The sequence below is a fragment of the Delphinapterus leucas genome, chromosome 2 (assembly GCF_059928025.1).
Source record: "Delphinapterus leucas isolate spDelLeu-1000000601 "Yukka" chromosome 2, BTC_Dleu_Yukka2, whole genome shotgun sequence".
NCBI lineage: Eukaryota > Metazoa > Chordata > Mammalia > Artiodactyla > Monodontidae > Delphinapterus > Delphinapterus leucas.
The window spans coordinates 101,071,167-101,090,442 of record NC_143130.1 but is presented as its reverse complement, the minus strand read 5'-3'; the positions used below and the strand labels follow the sequence as shown (position 1 = coordinate 101,090,442).

At 39.7% G+C, this 19,276-nt stretch overlaps 1 protein-coding gene across 2 annotated transcripts in view; it reads left to right on the top strand.

The window, feature by feature from the left end:
- Positions 1-19,041, top strand: part of CDIN1 (CDAN1 interacting nuclease 1) — a 223,928-nt gene extending 204,887 nt beyond the window's left edge. Inside the window, exons 11-12 of one of the 2 annotated variants that reach the window (XR_016392135.1) lie at positions 5,698-8,302; positions 8,957-19,041. Coding sequence is in view for 1 of the 2 variants with exons in the window: in XM_022587526.2 (XP_022443234.1) it covers positions 5,698-5,827 (130 nt within the window). In the remaining variant the exon portion in view is untranslated. Of the gene's footprint in view, positions 1-5,697 lie in introns of both variants that reach the window. The other variant, XM_022587526.2, reaches the window with a different exon arrangement.
- The last annotated feature ends 235 nt before the right edge of the window (positions 19,042-19,276 follow it).

Sequence of the window (19,276 nt, the reverse complement as noted above, 5' to 3'; positions counted from 1 at the left end):
TCTCTAAATTCCTGCATTTATCTTTCATTTCAACCTCTCTGAAGAAGGTGCCTCAAGGAAAAGTCTTAACAATAGAAAGTTAATAGTCTTTTCTCCATAAGTAAAACTACCATCCAAGTAATTCCTGAGTTATAGGGTAGTGTAGAGGCATGGCAAGGAAGGGAGGGTATTTTTTTTTTTTATAGTTTAGAAAGAGTAAGCAAGTCCTTCCTTAATTTGGGGGCCCAAATTTCCTGTCTGTGCCTCTGACTTTCTCAGAGAGCTGTAGAAAGACTTCCTTTATAACTTGTACCGTATTCTGTCCAACATTCATAATCTAACAACCTCAGAGACTATCTGAGGATAGCTAAATTTTTCTGGAAAACCAAGAATTTGCTCACTGAAGTACCATTTTTAAAACATTCTTGGTGACAATTTTTTTTAAAATGTCTTACAGATTTTACTGCCTTTTTTAACTGAACAAAATGAAACCAGCATTTGTTTTTCCTGGGCTGTCCTCAGCACCTGTTGAGGTTGACAAAGTCTATTTGCCCCCGCACCAAATAGCCTTGGATTACTACAATTGGGTTGTTTTTTTGTTTGTTTGGTTGGTTGGTTGGGTTTTTTTAGTGTCTCTTCTCTAATTGTCAGCAGTCACCTCAACTGTAACCAACCTCCCACACCCTATCTCTACCCTCTCTATTTGCAGCTTCAGAAGCCCAATAACCAACTCTAACACCAAAACCACAAAACTTGAGAAAATATGCAGAATTCTTCATTTTATTTTATGATTTCTGTATTTCTTTGGATAACCCCAGCATCCTAGATATGCAGCAGGGAGGGGCATTGGTATATAGTCTAAGTTAGGAGCCAGGAAGCTCTGTTAGTGTAAAAACACAGAGTTGCTTCGTATCTGAGATTTCCCCTTGATGAAGAGTTGCTACTTACTGATAATCTCATTCGGTAATCCCTTCTGCTATAAAGTCTAGGTGCAAGTGTAACTGACAAAAGCCAATCTGTAGCCAACAGGACTCTCCATACTGCATACGTGAAGAATGGTATTTGACTACGCAAGTCTGTAGTGCAGGTGTATCTATTAGTTATCTATTGCTATATTAAAAAAAAACACCCAAAACTACATGACTTAAAATAGCACACATTTGTTATCTCACCTTTTCTGTGGGTCAGGAATATGGGTATAGCTTGTTGGGCCCTCTTCTTCACCTTCTCTCAGCATTTAAGTTATTGGCTCAGGGTCTGCGGTCTCATCCAAAGGCTTGACTGAGGAAAGATCCACTTCCAACCTCACTCAATGATTGTTATTCATGTTAAATCAAAATCTGATTCTTGGCTACTTTTAAACATTGCCCTAGGTCTGTGCTCAAGAGCTACAGTAGGAATCTAATTCCTTCTCCCATGAGCAGTGTAAACCTCCATAGGTGGTGAATGAGCACATCACCACCCTAAGTTCTCATTTCCAGGTCACATATACTTTGTTAATCTAATGCTTCCTCAAACATCCTAGAGTTCTCCTCTGGACCATTTCCAGACTAGAGATATTCTCCTTAAAATATGACACCAGAACCCTCCACAACACTCTACGTGTGGTCTAACCAGTTCATAGGGCATTTCCCCTCTTTTTCTGGTTAAAGAAATACCATTCTAATACCATTTTACCACATTTAGTAGACTGAACACTACATCATGGCAAGACAGTTACAGACCCTCCAGCCACTCCTGGGCTCCAAAACATGTTCCTCCACTTTTTAGCCAAGACCTTTGGCAAGATACTTAATTTCTCTGTGCCTCAGTTTCTTCATTTGTAAAATAGGGACAGTAATTGTATCTCCCTCCCTCATGGGGCTGACCTGAGAGTTAAATGGATCGATACGTGTAAAGTGCCTAGAACAGTGTCTGTCACATAGTAAGTGCGATGAAAGTGTTAATAATTAACATGGTTGTAACTGTTATTATTACTAGCACTATAATCTGTTAGTATGCCATTAGGGTGCTATCCTGCTCACTAATAAAAATGCCAAACCATGGCAATAGCCGAGTCCTTCCATCTTGCCCATCTCTAGGCCACCACTGATTGAGTAACCAGTGCAACAAGGCTGTCTGATCCTATTATTAACTCTGTGTTCTCCATCTTGTTCTTGAGGGTATCTGTCATGTACCAGGTACTGTGCTAGCCCCAGAGGACACAAATGTAAATAAAACATGGCCGTTGCCCTCAAAAGGGTCACAACGTAGCAAACAGACAAATGATGAAACGTGTAATCTCTGGGAGACAACTGTGCACAAAGACCACAGAAGGGTGCCCAGCTTTCATTCCACAGCCTCCTGCTTAATTTCTCTAAATACTCTAAAATGGAAGGACACCAGAGAAACACATTTCAAACACATTTATATGGTTGTCATTATTTATGAGGAGCTTTATCTTTCATACCCTCAAGGTCTGTCATGGCTCTTGACTTTCACCTCCCATTTTTTCAAGAGGTATTTGTTATTGTTACTAATTTGGTGGTATTTTATTTGCAAGCAGAATTACTTGTTCAAGAGTCACTTACATTCCAGGCTCTGCTCCACAGGAGTTTTTAAAATCCATTTGGAGTCTTTGATCTTATTACTTGACCATGAGTATAGTAACCTTCAAATTATAGTCAACCTTGAAATGTGTTTACACAGTCAATTCAGATATCCATATACATCCCATTACTGAGTGTCTCCAGCCTGGTAGGGAGGGCTGCAATCCCAGTAGCAGACCAACCCTCTGCTTTGCACATTTGCTCAGATCCAAGGACTCTGTTTTCTTTTAAATTTGTGAATAGACTCTGATTTTTATTGGTCACAAAGGTTACGTTTGCCTTCCCAGTGATCTCATTATTGTCCAGTAGTGCCACAATAAATGGAAGTAGGCATCAAAAAGGTGACGTCTCTAGGCTCATCAGCCTGTACTTGACCAACATAAAAATTTCCTAGGTCTTGTTTACTCCGTTTTACAACTTTTCAGAAGGAAATACTAGAGATGGGTTGCTTGATTTTTCGAATTATCAGCCTACATGTTGCCTTCTGCTGGTTCCGATAATGGAGGAATGGATTATGTAATGTTGCCTAATGCGGTCGGCCTCTTCATAAACAGCCGAGTTGCTGAAAGGTTAATTTGCCAGCATCTGATAATCTCTGGATCCTCAGCTGTTGGAGAAACGTCAGAAATGCACTCAAGGTATTGGGAACAAGGCCAGGTCTTGTTCTCCCGTTAAATTTCCAAACTTTTAACTCTCTAAAGTCCTCATTATTTTTGTCATTCAAAGACTACATAATTTGAAAGCCTCCGTCTACCAATCTTTATTTACAAAGGGAGTCATATTTCCTCGTTTTTAATTAATTAAGCACATATTGTCAATCAGAGCTTTTGGGTCATATGAGAGAGCTGGTATTTCCCAAGTAAATATAATTTCACCCCAAAGCTAGGGAACAATGACTTAGATAGAGGGTAGAGCCTTATTGTGAGTCATTTCTCATATATACTAAAAACAGTTCATAGATCTGTGTTGCTACCTTCAGAGAGTCCTCCTAAGTGAACCACTACATGAAATGTTTAGATTCACAATCTTGCAAAACCTTTTCCAGGTGCTGATTTCATGCGTTGCCTCACAAGTGAAACAAGTCCACTTTCTTGGTTACTGAGGTGTTCCCCAGCCTGACTTTCATGCCTAGAAAATGCCATTTTCGTAAAGAGCCTTCTTGCTTCGTGTCCTTTGGCTTATGATTCAGGGAAAGCGCAGGCTGGTGATACGTGTATTTGTTTTATTAAATCTTTAAAATACTGGGCTTGTTGTTTATGACCTCTATATATTCTTTTGTTCTTTTCCATGACTGGTTAGATCACCTTTTTTTTTTTCCTCCCTTCATAGAAATATGAGCGCCTTTCTAAAGAACACCACGGCCTCAAGAATGGCTGTGTAATAAGGGGAATGTGTTGAGGTTAACAGTAGATTTCTTGAGGCTGTGACTGAGGGCTGCTTCACTGATGGGAAGGTTTGAGGCTTCTCAGACATTGTCCTCCAAATCACAGGTCTTCTTGCTCTTGCCAGACTTGTTTTGACAAACCTGAGATCATTTGATACTAGTCATAGAGCTCTTTGTAAAATCAAGATACCAAATGGTATCCATTGCAGACAATTGTTTGTGATTAAAAGTTACTAAGAAACCCTTGGTTTAAATGGAAGCAAGACCTCATCCAGGTGTGAGCTTCACCTGGTGTGCATTTAAGCACTGGGGCCCCAAATACCTCGTGCCCTAGGTGCCTGTTTCTTCTGACCACAAAGGAAACTCTCCCCAGAGATACTGAGAAACAAAAGCATTTGCAATCAGCCCTGAATTCAGGTAAATGTCACAGCGCCTGGTGCTCCAAGTCTTCTCATCCTATACAGCTCCTGTGTCCCCTAGAACAAGTTCAGTTGATGAGTCAACATCTCATGATTCTATCCCTGCATGGAGGGAATACAAAAGTTTTAATTAATCTCGTGTACAGCTTGGCAAATAAACTATTCCATGACATCCAACTGAACTTGTTTCTGTGCATACAGTATCTTGCAGCCCATCCTGTACTGTTAGGTTTGGCAAGTACACTTCAGCATATAATAAATCATGGAAGGAAAAAGCTTTTTGGCCTAGCGTGGTTCAGCCTGCTGTAATGTCAGAATACAGAAAGCAGTTCTGTTTTTAGACATCCTTTTACTAACCCAACGTTCATAATTTATGCTTTCACTGTAAAATTCCTGCAACATGACACCAAAAGTAGAGCTGCCCTTTAATTAAGTACTCTCGGTAGGAAAAACGTGAAACTGATGTGCAAAACATCTCTGTGTGCACAGTGATTGATAGTGATTACATCGTTATGAACCCAGCCTAGAGGTCTCAGCTTCCTGCTGGCTACTTCCTGAGTGAGCCGCTAACCAAATTGGAGATAATTCGGAGGCACAATTTAGAAACATTGAGGTTTCAAGCCTCCATCTGTCTAGACTTTTTCAGAACTCTACATGGCATTATTCCTTACTTTCGTGATGAGAACCTACGACCAAATTTCATGCCATGTTCACGCTTAGAGAGGCTGTAATGCAGAGTGAAGGGGCCGAGAGAACTCTTTGCAGGATCCCAGTTGTCATATGGGTTTGTTTTTTGTTTTTAAGACTAGAAAGAATGAATGACAGAAGGAACTTCTGGCCCTATTGGTACGTGAATAGAGCATTATAGCCAGAAGAAGACCTTGAGCTGTTGATTTTTTAAAAATTATTTTCCAAATATTTTTTTTCCCTTAGTTGAAAATAGGTAGGTTTAACTTTTAAAAGAGTGCCTCTAAATGTCAAGAGGCTAAAATCCCAAGCCTGGTGCTGCCCAAATCAATGCTGTTTCTACTCTGCTTTTGTCCTTCATCAGCTAAGTCGTCACAACACCTGACTGAGAGGTAATTAGAGCAGTGAAATAGTTCAGGTTCCTTGAAAGAAAGGTAACAAATCCGTCCAAGGCGGTGACACTTGCATGAAATAAGCTCTTTGGTGTAAGTTCAGCTACTTTCAGTCATAATCGTAGCAACCGAAACAAAAACTTTGTACAATAAAGTCATTTAATCATCTTATCCATGCTTCGAAGATTACCTTTTTCTGGAACTATGTTGATACTATGTGTGCATGTTATTTTCTCATGTTTTTGCAGGTTTGGGCCAGGCTTAGTCATCTACTGGTACGGATTTATCCAGGAGCTAGACTGTAACCGGGAAAGGGGCATCCTGCTCCAAGCCTGTTTCCCCACCAACATCGTCACCTTATGCCATAGCATTGCTTGACCCTGATGATCCTGGAAGAGAAGCTAGGAGGAAAAGATGAATCCGGAAGCAATTTTACTTTCCTGCAGTGTAAACTCCTGGCACCATCTGCCCTGAACTTCAGCTGAACTCTAGCTGCCCGTGGTCACACCACTACCTCTTTAGACAAACATATCAAGAGTTTCTGTTTTCCTTCACCCCTTGCTCATGTGAACAGCCAAGAACTACAGACACAGCCCACTCATTATCAGCATTTCTGTCTCTGTCAAACAGTTAGTTTATAGATAGTCATAATCTTTCTTCCTTCCGGATGGCTTCTCCTTATATACTGAACAAAAGAAAAAATGTGGAGACTGAAAGGTGTGATTTTTCAATTTTCCTCCCAGTTACTGAATCGCCCTCTTTTTTTTTTTTTTTTTTTTTTTGGTAAGCCTCCATTCATTCTCTCTCCCTCCCCCTTTCTCTTCATGTACACTCACAGATACCCAGGGTTGCGTTACTGTCATGGAATAACCTAGCACAGTCCCAGCAAAGCCGAAATCATGAAGGCTGCAACTAGATTTTCGCTCTCACCTGCAAGGGCAGACCTTGCTGGGAGCCTGCGTTTGTTTTGTCCAGTCTATGGTTTCCTGACTTCTATGGCAGTAAGCCAAGCTGAAAAAAATATACTTGATGAGAATTTCCTCTTTCTATAATATTTATTTGAGCACCAAACATTTTCCATTTATCTCATTTAAAAGCATTAGTTACGTTGTGTCTGGAAACCACACTCCTTCTTTGGACTGGGGGCTGAGGGCAGACGACTGAAGCTGGGTGCCAGCCTTGACAAGAGTTTATTTTTAAACGTAACTAGTTGTCAGTATGTATGGTAGTCAGTATTTTTATGAGTAAAATTTTTCAAAAGCGCATTCTGTACTCTGCTTTGTATCTGCATTTTATACCGCATAATTATATAACACTCAAATAATTTAGGCATTAGGATTGTTCGGCTTTGAATGAATTAAGTGTACCAAAAATAAACCTAGAGCAATTTTCAAGTAAGCAAAAGAAGTTTTGTATTTGTTCACTTTCATTTATTCACTTTTTCTACTGCAAACCAAATTTCAATCTAAAGGAAAACATCAGTAAATTCATTATAAACCTATCTTTTAGGAAGGTGAAAAATTAATCCATACCCAAAAATGTACTTAGTAAAATATTTGCCCTCATGTTGACAAAACATAATATTCTTTATAATGTTGAATGAGTTTGGAAATATTAGTAAAAATGTAACTTTTACAAACACCTTCAAGTTATATACATTGCTTGGTTCTTTCAAAAGACTAAATATACCATTTGTACTTTGTTCATTTTGTACCTAAGAAGATTTGCAGAAATCTGCCTACTGCCTTTCCTTTTGAAGGACACAAACATATCAGGTTCAAGCATGGATTTTAGCTCTGTTGCAAGTTGCATTAAACAAAAAAGAAAGAGGAAGAAGATGAAACAGTAAGGCGGCATCAGGCAAACTTCTGTTTCAGTGTAAAATTCACCATGCAGGTTTCATGAGTAAAATAGAATGATTTGGAACCACTGCTGTTGTCTTGATACACACTCACACACACACACACATTTTAGACTAAAATGTTGTTAAAAGCAGTTTTCATGGCATGCTCTAAACTGCTTTTTCTTCTTTAGAAATAAATTACATTTATCTGCACAGATGTTGAAAACCCTGTTAAACCTTCGTCAAGGATTTGTTTTATATTAAACAAATTTATGATGAAGGTGCACAAATAAATTTAAAAAATGAAAGAGGTGCTTGCATTTCAGAATTTGCTCTTCTACCTGGTGCCCTGACATAATGTGTTAGGAGAAGGTACCGGTGTTCTCTGGCAAGGGCACCACCTCCTCTTTATGAATGGGGTTTTAAAATCTGGCCCTGGAAAGTGGGGAAGGAACCAGCAGTAGACTGTACATACTATGATAAAGTTACAAGTTATTTAAAACTAAGCTTTATTCAACATAAAAACTAATGTGATTATAACGTCTACTATTTTTCAGTTGGAAGAGTGTGGTGAGGGGCCTAGCGTTCCCAGACTGGGAGCTGAAATCCTCCTTGTTCCTCTTTTATGTAAGGAATACTTATCTGTGGTCTATCTGTACGTGTTGTTTGTTTACTTGTTTTTTAAATTTAGACAGTTTAAATTTAAATTTAAACATCAGCCCTAGAGGGTATACATGGGGTGACAACTTTTTTTTTTTTTTTTTTGCTCTCATCGTTAGAACATTAACATTAAAGTCAAATCTTGTGTTATGGAGCTTTCTGCAAACTGTGTTAATAAATTATGCCAAGTCAGAAAGCAGGAGTATATGCACAAACGTCAAACTAAATGATGTTCTCTCTGCATATATAGACTTGCCCAGTGTCTGCTCTCACAAACAAGAGACCCTATTTGTTCGAAGCATGCAGAGGCATGAGCTCAGAACAAAGCTGATCCAGCTCCGATATTTCAGGTGACTTCATAGACCCCACCCCATTTCCACCCAAAAAACAAACGAAAAACAGTGAGAATTCTTTTTTTTTTTCTTTTGCTTCAGGCGAGGTGTATGTCAACTCTTCTGAACACTCCTAAAATCATATATTAAAGGGAGGCTCAGGGGTGCAGAGCAGAAAGCTGGATCTCCAGAGGGAATCATTTTCTTTTAAGCATCAGCGTGTGTACCTGCTCATTATTGGCAAGGCTTGATTCCACCCTGGAAGAAGATGATAAACTGTCCGTCTTTGGGGGGGCGCATTCACTCATTGAAGCCTCCAGGGGACAGCTTAGAGCCCTGGATGAGGTCATCCACTAAATGGGCCCTGGGGGGGCCTCACTAATTAATGCACAGCCCCCAAGTGAACAGTTAATTCACTCACCCCTCCCTGAGGAGCTACACCCAGTGTTTCCTTTCCTCTCTGGAACCAAGATAGCTGAGATGTCTGCTCTTTTTAACCTGTTCCGCCCTAGGACCTGGAGTTTCAGTTGAATTAGATCTTCCATGTGCTGTACTCCCCTCACTTCCTGCCTCTTCCCAGCTGTCCTCGCCTTCTCCTGCCTTTGCAGTTTCCTTCCACGTGGACACACGTTCTGCACTCTCTCACTACCCCTTGTCTCTTTTTCTCTCTAGAAAATGATCCCAGGACCAAAATGCAGCTCATCGGAGTCCTGATCCATATATTTTTTGGAGTCCAAGTTGGGGGAGAACAATTGACCTAAGCTCTCTGGGGAAAAGCACACCTAAGCATCTTTGGCATCTGAAGGTGATAAAACTTGGAACTAAGATATTACAGGGTCAAATATGGTCTGAGGTTTAGTGTGTCAGTAACTGTTTTGGCAAAAGGAGCCAAAAGAACATGTGAGGTTTACAGATACTTTCAGGCTGAATGGTGGTGTTCAGCTGATTAAAATTACGAATTTAAATAGTAAAATGTCTCTGTGATTTAGTTAGAGAATCACTCCTAGCTCGTTCATGTTGGGGGCAGCTTGCCATTTTCCATGTGATCTGCAAGTTGCCTCAAAAGTATAACTATTTTGTGAATAGGACAGGAGGAGAAAATCTCCCAATTGGCACATTCTCAATTAGGGTCAAGGAACAAAGCCACCTTAACTAGAGAGGAAATAAAAGGCAAACAATAGGAGTTTGCCTGCACTGTCACCACTATAGAGAGGTGCCTCTCTGGACCTGCCTGGTAAGTCACTCTCAGGTTAAGGAAGGGTCGCAGTGACAAAAGTTCGGACCATCTAATTGTATTACCCCAAACTAACCTTCCTATATATAGTAAAAACAGTCTGAAGATGTTTTATTAAGAACATGCCTGGATTCGAAAGATTAAGGAAAATGGAATTATGAATTAAATAATAACCAGAACAGCTTGGGTTCCCCTTGTGTTTTTCACTTTCCTGCTATTGTTTTGAATGTGGCTGTGAGACAAAGAGCTGCTTAGGTCAAGGACTATAAATTACAGTTTTCATACAATAGTCATCCACTAAAATGATTTCAAAGCTTGATCAAAGTACTTCAAAAAGACTTTTAAAACTTTTCCACAATGCAGGGGGAGGGGAAACGCTCATTTGATGCCTTAATTTGCTTCAGTCTAGCAGAGTTGCATCTTGGCGTCATACCTACTTTATATAAAATCCCACTCATTAGTTAAAGAAACCCAACTTGTTCTTATTGTTGTCTCATGTACAAGTAAAAAGGATATAAGTTTCCATCTGGTTAACTAGCACAACTAAACCTTCGGAGACACTTGTAAGGAAAAGATGCACATAATCCTGCTTTAAAATAAGCATAACTTGACAATATTTAATCGTGATATGCAAGGTATTTAAGACTAACTCCCTGTCTTAGAATAAAGTGGATATCAGTGGATTTAGTTGTCATCTTAATAATAGTCATGATAATAGATAGATTTCATTTTTCATCTCTTTTCCCTCAACATGCATGTACCTGGAGCTGTCTCATGTTATAAGCAAGGATGATGGGAGGTACCCTAGTGGTAGATAAGCTAAGCAGATTCTAGGCCCAGCCATACATGAAGACAGTGTGGGATTGCTGCAACAATGCTTCTATGTCAGGTAATTTTTATTTTTTAAAAGGAAGGTCACTTGGAAATGCTGACATGAGATATAACCAAGTCAATTAAGTGATAACAATGGAACTTCAGAGTTTGAGGCCTGAACATGAAGCCACCAACCGTTAACCTAAAGCAGTGAATTCCCCTGGAAACAGCCTCCGTTAAAAGCATTTCTAGAATAAATAGCACTATTTTCTTTTAAAAAAAAAAAAAGCCTTTGTCATTTTTATATTCAACACAGATACAATCCGAAATTACAATTGAGTTTATCTATAGGAGACTCTTTTTTTTTTTTTTTTTTTTTTTTTTAACGGTACGCGGGCCTCTCACTGTTGTGGCCTCTCCCGTTGCCGAGCACAGGCTCCGGACGCGCAGGCTCAGCGGCCATGGCTCACGGGCCCAGCCACTCCACGGCATGTGGGATCTTCCCGGACCGGGGCACGAACCCGTGTCCCCTGCATAGGCAGGCGGACTCTCTACCACTGCACCACCAGGGAAGCCCAGGAGACTCTATCTTTTAATTTTAATTGAAATTTCTTTTATAGGGCAAATCAAAATTTACATAATCCAAACGACCTCTGTAGGAAACCATAGTTTTGTAAGTAAACCAAAAGCTGTAAACAAGAGCCTTTTATTTGATTGTGCCACATTTATCTCAATTGTTGACATATTTCTTTCTGTAGTTGTTTAATGGCAAGATTTCTGACTCGCTTGTAAGCTCCATAGAGTAGGAACTATATCTTGTTCCCCGCTCTAACCCCTAATAGCTAACAGAGTTCCTGGCACAGAGCAGGTGTTCAATAAATGTTGAATGCACAAATGAATGACTGTTAAATTTATATTAAATATGTTCTCACTTGCTTTCATTAAAGAAATAATTGGGCCTTTTTAATTTTAACTTTCTCATCTTCTTCAGCTGAAAACTGGGTGTATGTATTGGAATCGGAGAAAAGCATCATATATTTTGGTGTTAATTAGAGAATTACTTACTTTAGAAACCCTCAAAACCTAAAATACAGCAGTCTCATCAACCAGACTATTTGATACTTAGTCTTAAGGGGAATTCATGTTCTTTCATTGCATTTGCCTTAAATTTAGCCTTAGTACCTTATTGTTTACCCAGTATATTGCTAAATTAACTCAAACATTTTAAAATCTTATCTTTGTTTCTCTTAAAAAAAAAAGGCATAAGGCTTAAGGCTTATCTTTATATTTCTATTTAAGAAACAGTTTACCCTAAAATCAAGTCAGGGTCCCAAATAAAATATGTTTTGTACACAGGTTTGGGGATATTCAGTGGAATTATTAGATTAACTGCAAATGGTGCTTTTAATTGCTCACTTTTATAATGCTGAGTTGATATCAGAGTGCTTCCTGGCCATAGAAGTGTCTGCTGGCTCAGGAGAGAAGGGTTCTTTGGTCATTTGCCAACAGGATCTGACTTGGGAAAGACACTGTCCATGAACTGCTCAGGGGGCATTTCCCTGTTAGTCATTAATTCAGAGTATATTATCAAAGGCATTTGGCATATTTCCTCATATTTTGAAAACTTATAACACAAAAGGAACTGGAATTTCCAAGTTTCTCCTTTGCTCTCCCAGGACTTAATTTGTTGGGGCCGTTTTGGTGTGTGATTCCTTCTGTGAGTGTCTGGAGAGAACTAAAGCCCAGGACAGACGTCACTGTGATTGGGTCCTCTTTGGCTCTGTGGGATGTTTCCATCTTGTATTTCTAGCATTTAGACTCTTCAAGACACAAGTATTTATAGAGTCCCTAATGTGTGTTTAGAAGTGTTTGAGGTGCTGTGGGAAATTCAAAAATGTGCAATAAATGGTCTTTTTTTTTTTTTTTTTAAGATTTAATTTTATTTATTTTTGGCTGCATTGGGTCTTCGTTCCTGCATGCAGGCTTTCTCTAGTTGTGGCGAGCGGGGGCTACTCTTCGTTGCGGTGTGCAGGCTTCTCATTGCAGTGGCTTCTCTTGTTATAGAGCACGGGCTCTAGGCACGTGGGCTTCAGTAGTTGTGGCACGTAGGCTCAGTAGTTGTGGCTGGCGGGCTCTAGAGCACAGGCTCAGTAGTTGTGGCGCACGGGCTTAGTTGCTCCGTGGCATGTGGGATCTTCCCGGATCAGGGCTCGAACCCATGTCCCCTCCATTGGCAGGTGGATTCTTATCCACTGTGCCACCAGGGAAGTCCCAAATGGTCATTTTTTTTTTTTAATATATCATTACTTGTCAAAATGAAAACAAAAGATTTGAAAATTTCAGGGAGGACACTTACAGGGTAATAAGGAAAGAAGCAAACCTATGGGGCTTTTAATAAGATATTTTACTTCTAGACTTCAGGCAGCAAATAGTTTTCTATTTGCTTGTGGTAGCTGCATCCACTGCTATAGAGAAGGATTCTGAGGCCGAGTTCAGCTCAGCGGGAAATAGGGTTGTGATCAATTATGCGCACTAATCTTTGGAGTGGGTAGTGATCACATAGATGCCACATAGTTTCAATTCCCACCCTAGGTCATTCATGTTTAGTGCAAGTATAAGTACATTCTAAGCATTTGGAACAGAACTCATAATCTTGTTCATGGGCCTGAGTAATAAAATAAGCAGTAACATTTTTCACTGGTTCTATAACATCAAGTGAAATAACATCTGTCCATGGCTGAGATCTGTTTAGTAATTCATATAAGCAAAACATTTCAATAGGAATATGATTTTAAAACTCAAGATAAACACTTTAGAAGGCCACAGATAATTATTGCTCTCAGTAAAGTAAACGCCTACAAGTTACATGACATTATTGATGAAAAACATTGGGTTTCGGGCTTCCCTGGTGGCGCAGTGGTTGAGAGGCCGCCTGCCGATGCAGGGGACACGGGTTCATGCCCCGGTCCGGGAGGATCCCACATGCCGCGGAGCAGCTGGGCCCATGAGCCATGGCCTCTGAGCCTGCACGTCCGGAGCCTGTGCTCCGCAACGGGAGAGGCCACAACAGTGAAAGGCCTGCGTACCGCAAAAAAAAACCCAAAACATTGGGTTTCTGTACGTTGGGCTCTGCATGAGGATCGTGAGATTTGAGGATTGTCTCCTATTAGATGGTCTCACATACTCATTAGTTTTTTAGTTTTCTTGTTTGTTTTCCTGGTAAAAACAGGCTTGGGGTTTCAAGGTCAGCTGCAGACTGTGCCTTCCTTCTCTTTCATGGTCTTTATATCATGTGGGTATCAATTTCCTACTTAGTGCAGGGCATTTTTATAAAGTAGTTATTGTATACTTCTTATATTTGTTTTAAAATATGCTCCCAAAAAGAAATCTTAAAATATTTTCAAGGATGAAAGAGATAGGTATGCTGTACATGGTAATGGAGGTTTTGTTAATATACTTACCATTAAGCCATAAATAATTTTCCTAAATCCTTTTAATTGAATCAGCTCATTAATTCTGTCAGCTAAAATAGTGACAGTCGTTGCACATGGAAAATTAGTAGGTAAAAATCTAAAAATATTTTGTTCCTTGCTAATTTGAATAGAAGGATCCATCTTGGTTTTCCAAGTTACAATTTTTTAAATAGGATTTTGTGGTAAATGAAAAAAAAAAGCAATCCAAACTAACAGAGGGTAATTGAAAAGCAGAACAACGAACGAGATGGCAAAGTGGACATAAGTGCATTGCATGTAAATGTAAAACTCGGTCTTTTGGTAAATTATTTTCATCTTACTTGCTTCCCCACTATCCTTGAAAGTGTTTCCCAATGACAAAGGGGTTAAAAACAGCAGCAGCAGCTTGGGGGCATGAAGTGAGCAAAGAAACTCATGTGAGAATTGAATTGCTTTTTCAGTTGGTTCCTTGACAATTCCCTAAGAGGTGTATGGAAAGTAAAACTGAGCCATTAGCAAAGATGAGATAAGTTTGACTCATAGACTTTGAGAATTTTAGAATTGGAAGGGACCAGAGACCTCATTGTACAGGTGAAAAAACTGAAGTCTGGAGAGGTCAAGCGACTCGTCCAAGGTCACAGAGCTAGCTAATTGGAGGCAGGACTAGAATCTGTCCCTCCTAGCCTCCTGTCCACTGTCCTTTCCACCATGGGGTTAATAATTTATTCTGGAAGGAACTTCCAATATCTAAGTTATGTTTAGTATTTACAAAGTAAAGAATCATGGTATATTTTTAAATAAACATTCTGAACCTTACTGTTTTTGCCCTGTCCCTGATTCCCTAATCTCTGTAGTAGAAATCAGCTCTTGCTTTGACAGAAATAATTCCCATTTTATTTGTACTTTAGTAACCTAAAATCCTTATCATTTGGTGGCATTCAGTTTCTTTTTCTTTTTCGTTTTTTTTTTTTTGGCCATGCTGCACAGTTTGCGGGATCTTTGTTCCCTGACCAGGGATCGAACCTGGGCCCCTCGGCAGTGAAAGCGCAGAGTCCTAACCACTGGATCACTAGGGAATTCCCCGCACTGAGTTTCTATACATTGCCATTTAGCCTAAGGATTTGCCACTAAGAATGATTTTGGAAACAGTTTTAGGACATTTTTCCTCTGGCTGATTTACATTTTCCTTTTATTTTTCTTCTGTTAAAAAAAAATTCACAGATGTTATTTTATCATCTTCTGTTCCTATAACTAATATTTAAATGAATAGTAAATCATAAATTTTTCTGATCATTACCAATAATGATTAGTATATCATGTTGTAGAACTGTACCCAGTAGAACCTTGTGACTTACGCTTTGACAACAGGTTGGAATCCCTGCTTCTCCACTTACAAGTAACTGAGCTGTAAAATCTTCCATTTCTTCAACTGTAAAATCAAACTACCTATCACATAGGACTATTGTGAGGATTAAATAAGATTAGTACCTAATACATCATACATCAGAGCTCTAACAAAACTGGTACCATACAGTTGTATTATACATGATATAGTTAATGATAATATTACTACCATAGAATGATCCATCTAATAAATGATATGCACCATTAAAAATCTGTGTTTTCTCTGTTAATATAGAAATCATTGCTTTTCTAAAACTCATTTAGTATGTTCTTGGATTGGAAGAATCAACATTGTGAAAATGACTCTACTACCCAAAGCAATCTACAGATTCAATGCAATCCCTATCAAACTACCACTGGCAGTTTTCACAGAACTAGAACAAAAAATTTCACAATTTGTATGGAAACACAAAAGACCCCGAATAGCCAAAGCAATCTTGAGAACAAAAAACGGAGCTGGAGGAATCAGGCTCCCTGACATCAGACTATATTACAAAGCTACAGTAATCAAGACAGTATGGTACTGACACAAAAACAGAAAGATAGATCAATGGAACAGGATAGAAAGCCCAGAGATAAACCCACGCACATATGGACACCTTATCTTTGATAAAGGAGGCAGGAATGTACAGTGGAGAAAGGACAGCCTCTTTAATAAGTGGTGCTGGGAAAACTGGACAGGTACATGTAAAAGTATGAGATTAGATCACTCCCTAACACCGCACACAAAAATAAGCTCAAAATGGTTTAAGACCTAAATGTAAGGCCAGAAGCTATCAAACTCTTAGAGGAAAACATAGGCAGAACACTCTATGACATAAATCACAGCAAGATCCTTTCTGACCCACCTCCTAGAGTAATGGAAATAAAAACAAAAATAAACAAATGGGACCTAATGAAACTTTAAAGCTTTTGCACAGCAAAGGAAACCATAAACAAGACCAAAAGACAACCCTCAGAATGGGAGAAAATATTTGCAAATGAAGCAACGGACAAAGGATTAATCTCCAAAATTTACAAGCAGCTCATGCAGCTCAATAACAAAAAAACAAACAACCCAATCCAAAAATGGGCAGAAGACCTAAATAGACATTTCTCCAAAGAAGATATACAGACTGCCAACAAACACATGAAAGAATGCTCAACATCATTAATCATTAGAGAAATGCAAATCAAAACTACAATGAGATATCATCTCACACCAGTCAGAATGGCCATCATCAAAAAATCTAGAAACAATAAATGCTGGAGAGGGTGTGGAGAAAAGGGAACACTCTTGCACTGCTGGTGGGAATGTGAATTGGTTCAGCCACTATGGAGAACAGTATGGAGGTTCCTTAAAAAACTACAAATAGAATTACCATATGACCCAGCAATCCCACTACTGGGCATATACCCTGAGAAAACCAAAATTCAAAAAGAGTCATGTACCAAAATGTTCATTGCAGCTCTATTTACAATAGCCCGGAGATGGAAACAACCTAAGTGCCCATCATCGGATGAATGGATAAAGAAGATGTGGCACATATATACAATGGAATATTACTCAGCCTTAAAAAGAAACGAAATTGAGCTATTTGTAATGAGATGGATAGACCTAGAGTCTGCAATACAGAGTGAAGTAGGTCAGAAAGAAAAAGACAAATACCGTATGCTAACACATATATATGGAATTTAAGAAAAAAAAAATGTCATGAAGAACCTAGGGGTAAGACAGGAATAAAGACGCAGACCTACTGGAGAACGGACTTGAGGATATGGGGAGGGGGAAGGGTGAGCTGTGACAGGGCGAGAGAGAGTCATGGACATATACACACTAACAAACGTAGTAAAGTAGATAGGTAGTGGGCAGCAGCCGCATGGCACAGGGATATTGGCTCGGTGCTTTGTGGCAGCCTGGAGGGGTGGGATAGGGAGTGTGGGAAGGAGGGAGATGCAAGAGGGAAGACATATGGGAACACATGTATATGTATAACTGATTCACTTTGTTATGGGGCAGAAACTAACACACCATTGTAAAGCAATTATACCCCAATAAAGATGTTAAAAAAAAAAAAAAACTACAATGAGATATCATCTCACACCAGTCAGAATGGCCATCATCAAAAAATCTAGAAACAATAAATGCTGGAGAGGGTGTGGAGAAAAGGGAACACTCTTGCACTGCTGGTGGGAATGTGAATTGGTTCAGCCACTATGGAGAACAGTATGGAGGTTCCTTAAAAAAACTACAAATAGAACTACTGTATGACCCAGCAATCCCACTACTGGGCATATACCCTGAGAAAACCATAATTCAAAAAGAGTCATGTACCAAAATGTTCATTGCAGCTCTATTTACAATAGCCCGGAGATGGAAACAACCTAAGTGCCCATCATTGAATGAATGGATAAAGAAGATGTGGCACATATATACAATGGAATATTACTCAGCCATAAAAAGAAACGAAATTGAGCTATTTGTAATGAGGTGGATAGACCTAGAGTCTGTCATACAGAGTGAAGTAAGTCAGAAAGAGAAAGACAAATACCATATGCTAACACATATATATGGAATTTAAGAAAAAAAAATGTCATGAAGAACCTAGGGGTAAGACAGGAATAAAGACACAGACCTACTAGAAGACGGACTTGAGGATATGGGGAGGGGGAAGGGTGAGCTGTGACAAAGCGAGAGAGAGGCATGGACATATATACACTACCAAACGTAAGACAGATAGCTAGTGGGAAGCAGCCGCATAGCACAGGGAGATCAGCTTGGTGCTTTGTGACCGCATGGAGGGGTGGGATAGGGAGGGTGGGAGGGAGGGAGACGCAAGAGGGAAGAGATATGGGAACATATGTATATGTATAGCTGATTCACTTTGTTATAAAGAAGAAACTAACACACCATTGTTAAGCAATTATACCCCAGTAAAGATGTTAAAAAAAAAAAGTATAAACCATTTTTCCTAAAGTTCAGGGACAGGCAGTGGGCATATTTAGTTGACTGTTTTTGCAGACGGATGTCTCGCTTAACATTCCTCTGCTCCAGAGGAGCTCAGAGGCAGTCCACGTTATTTTGTGTTTTTTTTTTTTTCCTTAACATCTTTATTGGAGTATAATTGCTTTACAAATGTTGTGTTAGTTTCTGCGGTATAACAAAGGCCCATGTTTCTTTTGATAGTTACCATAGCCTTTGCCATAAATACGACTTTGGAGACAGCACAACGCAGGGACCAGCCAGCACTTCCAGGTCCAGTTGAAGGCCCAAACCAGCAGTGCTCCAGATGAGCCCCGGAAAGTGCACTTTATAGAAAAAGTTTCTATAAGGGGATTGAAATACCTTCTCCAGGCTACTGTTAGTTCAGTGAAAGAAAGCATAAAATGCTGTTTGAATTTGATCTCTGAAAAAACAAAAAAAGCAAAGCAAAAAGGAATTTGGGGAAATGACTGGTTTGTTCCTGGATTCTTCCTCTGATTGATGCTCGTGACCCTATTGGAGGCAGCTTTGTAAAAGACCCGACTCTGGCTAGCACACCACCCCTAAAGGTAAACCTAATCAGATCACAGGCAAGCTGAACAATTTTCCAACAACTGAACGAGCACCGATGCGCCCCTCTCTGAACACAAGCCAGTCTTCCTCAATGCCTGTGCTCCGCAGCAAGAGAAGCCCCCGCAATGACAAGCCCGCGCTCCGCAATGAAGAGCAGCCCCCGCTCGCCGCAACTAGAGAAAGCCCGCGCGCAGCAACGAAGACCCAACGCAGCCAAAACTAAATAAATAAATAAATTTAAATCCAGGCAGATTCTGGATCCAATTCTCCTTGGCATCAGAGAACACTGTAACAGTAACAACGGGCATGGGAAGTGTGGCTGCTTTCATCGGGGAGCTTGGGATCATTTTGCAAACAATTAACTACGCTTCACAGCATCCCTGCCAGGTGAAGAAGTGCTCCTGTGTTTGCGGACAGAGGAGTTAACCAGTTGGACTATGAGTTTTGTAGAAGTTACTTATTTACTTAACAACAATAAAGGAAACTTGGAAAAAATGCTTATCCTAAAGAGGATGATTTCTTTCTCCATACTCTGTGTTTTCTGAAAACTGAAA